This window comes from Limulus polyphemus, unplaced genomic scaffold, assembly GCF_000517525.1.
Source record: "Limulus polyphemus unplaced genomic scaffold, Limulus_polyphemus-2.1.2 Scaffold799, whole genome shotgun sequence".
Lineage (NCBI taxonomy): Eukaryota > Metazoa > Arthropoda > Merostomata > Xiphosura > Limulidae > Limulus > Limulus polyphemus.
In genome coordinates, this window is record NW_013666409.1 from 318,425 (window position 1) to 326,014 (window position 7,590).

A 7,590-nucleotide genomic window follows, 5' to 3' on the forward strand; every position below is an offset into this window, starting at 1 on the left:
AACTATTATTTTTTCAAGAGAAGACAAATTCAGAGATCTTAATGTCTCCTCATAAGACAACCTCTCCATCCCAAGTATCATCCTAGTAGCCCTTCTCCGAACTCTTTTGAACACTTCAATGTCGTTTCTATAATAATAAGCCCAAGACTGAATACAGTACTCCAAGTGTGACATAACCAATGACCCATGCAATGAACTTATAATGCTAACAGGTCCCTTGTTGTCCTTAAATTTTATCTTATGTTATTAGTGATTGTAAAATGTTTTAATTATTTATTAATGTTTTGATTTAGAAAAATATAAATTAGGTGAATCATTGCATATTTTAAAAACAAAAATTGACAACCATGTGGTTGTATAGACACAAGTGATTTGTCAAGTAGTAGATCTTCAGATTAATTTTTTTTAATTCACTTTTGGCAAAACAAGTTTCTTTTGAAAAATGTGCTATTGACAACTGCCAGCAAAACACCATAATGTCTATTATATTGAATGAAGGTAGTTGAAAATGTCTTTTAAAAAACAAAAACTAGCTAAGTACAGGGAGATTAATATCAATAGAGTTAAAAATTAGTTGAATTTGATTGATTAATGAGTCCAACAATTAATCAATAAGCATATTCCACTAATTACCCAGCTCTACCCAGGACCATGATTTCACATGCAGAGATAACTGTCAGTTTTATATTTCACAAGGTTCTGTTAAAAGACTTAAAACAACCTCACGAGAACTTTCATGCTTTATAAAATTCTTAGCTGCAAAAACAATAGAATATCAAAAGGAAGCTGTCATGATATGGAAGCTAAGTAGTAAACATCTTGGTAAATGAAGTATATTTAAGTATGCTACCAAAACTACAAAAGATTATGCTAGATATATGAGAATATACTTATTTTTCACAATGGTCAGCAATTTGCACTGGTTGAAATCTCTGAGCTTTTATTAGCACTCACCTAGGTTGTGATGGGTTTATGATTCTCGATGACAGTCCATCTGAAGTACCAGGAGAAACCATCAGTCTGTTTCTCTAAAAAGTATGTGTACTGTATTATTTACAGTATAGCTAATAAAAAGAAAGTTACATCACCCATACTTACAAATAGTTAAAACAAAGAATACGTTAGGGCAGTCATTCCTAAACTCTTGGCTCGAGACATCCCATGAATTCAGGTAACCTGACTGAAACTCATCCAATGAATCTACAGAAATGTGATAAGTTACTTTTATTTATGTTAATGTTGCCTACTTTGTTCTTCTTACTATCATCTTTTGCACTCTAATAATGATACATACTATTAGCCCAGGCCCTTATTAGATGTCAGGGCCGTTTGAGAGTAAATATTTTTGTATGTGAAAAGTCTTCTTGAAGACACATTACCACTCTAAATAAGGTGGGCATGGCACCTGTCAGGAAATGGAAAAAATTTATCAGTAGTTTCAACAGAACTCAGCCAAAGAACTTAGGAACATACATGTCAATAGAGCAAGTAAATGTACTTATTGTATAGACATACATCTACCAGACTGGGGTTATCTTATAAGATAGTGAGTAGTGAAGTTGAGATTTTTCATAGCTTGTGGGTCATGTGACAACAGAATTGAAGTTTAAGTATTTGTTTAAAAGTATCTTTTGAAACAAAGGAATTGAAACTTAGATAACATAAAACTTTGAATTATAAAAAACATTATAATGTTAATTTCATTGACAAACATTGATAGTAAAGTTGTTTAATTATATTTTGAATAAAAGTCAGTGAGTTGCATAGAAAGGGATTTAAAAGGGTACTTGTTGCAAAAAGGTTAAACTAATAACATTTTCTAGTAACACAAATTGCTCCATTCCTGAAGAAAAACAGTGCTGTCTGAACCAGAGGAGCTATCACATCAATAACAGACTAGTCAGTGCCAGAATGCACTTATACTGAAATACAGCCATAAGAATGATGTTTCAGATCATATGCTATCTTTGAAGTTACTTTGTCCTTGGTTGATTGTGTTCTTTCTGATGGTCATGAATACATACTGTTTCCTGACACAGCTAAAGCACAGATACAACAAACTCATTCAAATGATAGCAAGATCACTTTAAAACCACACTTCTTAACAGACTCTCCACTGTTTGTGGTATCAACTTCTAAGCTCATGTTTAAGAGGATCAAAGGTATAAAAGTCTATTAGATCTCAACTGAAGGATTTTCATGTCTTGTCATATGAAATTGCTGTAATTATAGTTTTTTCAGCCACCATTCTTAAAAAAGTAGTCATTGGTTCAAAGGTGTGGATAAAATCTTGTAGATCTTTGGCAAGTGACTCTCTGTCAACTTCAAATCCTTGTTTATTAATGGTACCATAAGATATGTCCAGCTTTATCCAACCAGCTTTTAGAGTTAGAAGAGTATCTTTTGTAATTATAACTTTGAGTTTGTGGATGAGGAAATTGCTAAAGATTAGCTTAAGATGTAGTTTCAAAGCTTGTTACTATCCTATATGCTTTGGTATGCAAGTTTTTTTTGTTTCCATGAACAATACTAAAGGCTCCATACTTTGCACTATTGTGTATTTAGGCTCTATATTATTTAACTCTTACTCTACGAACATCGTTTCTTGGAAAAAATGATTGAGACATCTTCAGCCATAAGTTTACCCTGGTAGATTGCACTGATCAGAAATTTCTTATCAAACAAATAGGTACTAAACACTTTCCTTGTGACACCACAGCTAACATCCGTGTTGTAGCATTAGCATATGTAAAGTGTGCTTATAAAGCATTATAGTGTATCAGAGCATTAACAATTCTGCTCATAAGCCTCAGCTCTTAATAGTGCTCTGAGATAAATGCTTTTAACACCTCAAGTTTCAAGTAGGCAACTCTTCACCCTGACCTTTCACAAAAGTAAGGCTAAATCTTGATCCCATAATACTATACAACTCAGTAGTCTTAGGCTATCAACACACAACATAATACAGCACAAACACAAAGATTATATTACATCAACCACTGAGCCATAATCAGGTGAAAATTTTTATTACTATATGTAAAATGTAGTTTTGTATTGATTTATTACTATATGTAAAACGTAGTTTTGTATTGATTTATTACTATATGTAAAACGTAGTTGTGTATTGACTTGTTACTATATGTAAAACGTAGTTGTGTATTGACTTGTTACTATATTTAATTCAATACAAAACTATGTTTTAAGTATAGTAATGAATCAATACAAAACTATGTTTTAAGTATAGTAATGAATCAATACAAAACTATGTTTTAAGTATAGTAATGAATCAATACAAAACTATGTTTTAAGTATAGTAATGAATCAATACAAAACTATGTTTTAAATATAGTGATAAATCAATACAAAACTATGTTTTAAATATAGTGATAAATCAATACAAAACTATGTTTTAAATATAGTGATAAATCAATACAAAACTATGTTTTAAATATAGTGATAAATCAATATAAAACTATGTTTTACATATAGTAATAAATTAATACAAAACTATGTTTTAAATGTAGTAATAAATTAATACAAAACTATGTTTTAAGTATAGTAATAAATTAATACAAAACTATGTTTCTTGACTTACTTCTTGCAATAAGTGCATCTTCCTCTCTTTCCATCGAACATGACATAAACCAATTAAGCAAGCCATTTCTCCTATTCAGCAATTAAAAAACAAAAAATTAAATGCAAGAGATAAAAGAACTATTAATATATATGAATAATAAAAGTAGCTTGTTTTTATAAACTGGAGTTCTGCTTTTACAATGCAGTTGTTAACCTTAATTCTAAGACTTTCCTAGTCAAACTTTAAATTTCTTTCTACTGCACATACAATATGCCAGCAAGGCTAGTTTGAAACTAGTCCACATTCAAACAATTTACTCTATGTAGAAATGAATACGAAAAAATAAAATGTTTTAACTAATGCAAAATCACACAATTAGTTTAAAATAGCCTTAGGTAAAACTAACATAACATCTGAATTTATTTTGTATAGTTGCTCTTATTTTTTTTTGTTTAGAAACAGAAAACATTAACATCCCATTACAAAGTTTAAGGTACCATTTTCAGGTGAAGAAATTCTTTAACCACACTAAGAAGATGAAGAATGAAGGTGCTGTCAACCTTAGCATAAGCAATCATGTGTTAAGTTTCTACAGATACTTTATACTACTCACCTGTAAACATTATAATTGTCTGAAACCAAGGATGATCAAATTTGTGATCTTTCACTGTATTGTTAAACCTAGAATCTGGATACCCTGGAGAACTAAAGAAAATGTTAAAAACTGAAAAATCACAATGGATTTAATACACCACTGCTTACCTGCAAGTATATTCTAAGTTAGGAGCTGAAATTTTTACATATAAAACATTTCCCATTAATATTAAAAGAAAGCATCTCAAAAAAGTAATGAAAAAGTTTTCATAAAAACTGACAATCATTTAAATAAACAAGTAGTTTTGTGTCTTCATTAAGCAGTCACAGTTTTGAAGAAAATGTAAGGAGAGATTAAAATGTTTACAACTTTAAAATCTCATGCCTTTTGGCAAAATGAAACCCTTACACAGAAACTATGGTTATATACTAACTGCTAAACAAATCCATTCAAAATTAAAATTTACAGGTTAAAAATGAAAAAAGGTACATTTGTTTAGAATGTTCTTACAACAGAAATTTCAAATACAAATAAAACAATATCTAAAAACGTATTATGTCACAGGCAGTTCAACTTAAAGTTAATTTTCAAACAGATATTAAATAACACTGCCACTGATTTCAATAAATAGTCATCATTTTTGAGATAGCCAAACTGATTTGTTTCTCATTTTTGATGGTTACTCAAATTGAAACAACAAACATTTCACATTAAACGTTGAAATTACATAATGTAAATTTTAGAGTTCTTTCTAATCTAATTTTATGACTTCAAGTGTGGTATTGCAAAAATATTAGTTTGGTCTTAGTATTAACTGTCTTAATAGTTTGCTGTTTTGTGAATAATGGTTTTCATTTTCTTGTGAAGAAAGATGAGAACATAGTGCATATAAGGTGATGGAACTGCATTCAGTTCATGGTCACCCTTTCAGTTGCCAAAACAACCAACCAAGTCTAAATGAAACCCTTCATATCCATTACATATTAAACCAAAGTTGAAATAAATTTAGCAGCATATTTTGACTTTGTATTCTTTTGAAAACCCATGTATAATATATGAGGAATTATCTTTATTGGCAATAACAACTTTTGTTAGAAGTGGTTGATACTTTAGAACACTGGTAGGAATGGGGGGGGGGGAGATTTTGATATAATGGGAATATCTGAAACATGGTTAAACATAGAAATTTTTTTTGAAATACAGGGTTACAGGCTATTCAATGGGGATAGAGTATTAAAGAGGGGAGGAGTGGCTTTATATGTAAAATGCGAGTTACATCCTGTTGAAGTTGAGGAAATCAAAGATAATAGCAAAGAGACTGAATCCATTTGGGGTTTCTATTAGTGGATATAATGGGAAAAGGCTTTAGTGGGAATTTGTTACAAACCACCAAATGACACTGATGTAATTAGTAAGAAACTTTACAATAGATTAAGATTTCAGCTGTTAATAAAGTCAATTATGAGTGATTTTAATTTCATGCATTTGGATTGGGAAATTCTAGAATCAAACCATGAGGGAGAAAGGTTTTTGGAAACTGTTCAGGATGGCTTTCTTCACCAGTTAGTCAAAGAACCAACTAGAAACAATACTATTTTAGGCTTATTGTTAACTTCAAATACAGGAATGATTGAAAGGGTGGAAATTGGGAACATCTGGGTGCCAGTGATCATTGCTCTATTAGGTTCAATGTTTTGCTGGATATGGAGATAAGGAATAACGATATTTTGGTTACAAATTTCATAAAAGCAAATTTTGAAGGAATGCGACAAGAGTTATCTGTTGTGAATTGGGCAGCTGAGTTATGTGGAGACACTGATCAAATGTGGAAAATTTTTAAAAGATAAACTTTTAAATATTCAATTATTGGAAGTTAGCTAATGTAACTCCTCTTTTCAAGGGAGGTGATAAAAATTGTCCCAGTAATTATAGACCCATTAATCTTACATCAGTTGTGGCTCACAAAGAGTTTAAGAAATAAAATTAAAGAAAAGCATCATAAATTTAAGAAATTTAAATTGACCAGTATGACAGGAGACTTAGGAGATTCTAGAAGATCAAGAGTGTTAGTTAAACAGGAAAGTAGGACATCAAAAAGGATGTATGAGAAAAAAGTTGGCTGAAAATTTAAACATTAACAGTAAGGATTTCTTTATATATATTAAGGGAAAACAAAATGTTAGGATAGGGATAGGAGCCTTGAGGGATGATAAAGGAAGGCTAGTATTTGATGATTATGAGATGGCTGGATTATTCAATTTTACTTTTTATTCATTTTACTAATGAAGATTTAAGCAGAATTCCACATCATGATCAGTTGATAAATGGAAACGAGATCAAACAAGATGACTGCATTAATTCTGAGCTGGTTAAGAAAATAATTGGGAAGATTAAAAAATGATAAGGCTCCTGGGCCAGATAATATTTCCCCAAGGGTTTTGAAGGAGGTTAACAATTGTATACGTGAGCCACTTGCAACTATTTTTTGTCAGTCCTTGAATAGTGGGCAAGTACCAGAGGATTGGAAGTTAGCTAATGTAACTACTCTTTTCAAGGGAGGTGATAAAAATTGTCCCAGTAATTATAAACCAATTAATCTTACATCAGTTGTAGAAAAAATTTGGAAAGTCTGTTAAAAGATGCCTTGCAGTCATTTAACAAAGTTTAGAATTTTATTGAATAGTCAACATGATTTCACTAAAGGAAGATCTTGCCTCACAAATCTTTTAACATTCTTTGAAAAGGTTACTGCTTATGTAAATGAGGGTATGGCTGTAGATTTGGTATATCTGGATTTTCAGAAAGCATTTGACAAGGTGCCACATAAAAGGCTTGTCATAAAAATTTGCTCTATAGGTGTGGGGGTTAAGTTAGCTAATTGGATAGAAGAATGGTTGAATGGAAGAAAGCAGAGGATTGTTACAAATGGAGTTCAATCAAACTGTATTAATGTCACAAGTGGGGTACCTCAGGGCTCAGTCTTAGGACCTTTGCTCTTTTTGATTTACATCAATGACATAGATGAAGGGATAATCAATAAATTACTTAAATTTGCAGATTATACTAAGATCTTGGGTGTTGCTAGCTGTGAAGAGGTTGCTGCTAATTTTCAAAAGGATTTAGATCATTTAGTGAGTTGGGCAAATAAATGGCAGATGGGTTTTAATTATAATAAATGCAAGATAATGCATGTGGGTTATCATAATTTGAATTATAAGTGTAATTTGGATGGGAATAACCTTAATAGTGTTATGAAGGAAAGGGATCTTAGTGTAATAGTCAATCAGTCTCTAAAGCCATCCGAGCAGTATGTTGTTGCTAGTGGCAGGTTAAATAGGATTTTAGGTTGTATCTATAGAAATATTGAATACAAGTCTAAAGAGTTTATACTTTCATTGTACAGGTCACTGGTTAGGAC

The 7,590-nt window shown here is 31.0% G+C and overlaps 1 protein-coding gene across 1 annotated transcript in view; it reads right to left on the bottom strand.

Annotated features, from left to right (window-relative positions):
• LOC106460578 (solute carrier family 35 member F6-like) overlaps window positions 1-7,590 on the bottom strand; it is a 30,573-nt gene that overhangs the window by 20,004 nt on the left and 2,979 nt on the right. The window contains exons 3-5 of the mRNA XM_013920298.2: window positions 4,191-4,282; window positions 3,596-3,666; window positions 955-1,028 (exon numbers count right to left, since the gene is read on the bottom strand). Coding sequence (XP_013775752.2) covers window positions 955-1,028; window positions 3,596-3,666; window positions 4,191-4,282 — 237 coding nt within the window. The remainder of the gene's footprint in view (window positions 1-954; window positions 1,029-3,595; window positions 3,667-4,190; window positions 4,283-7,590) is intronic.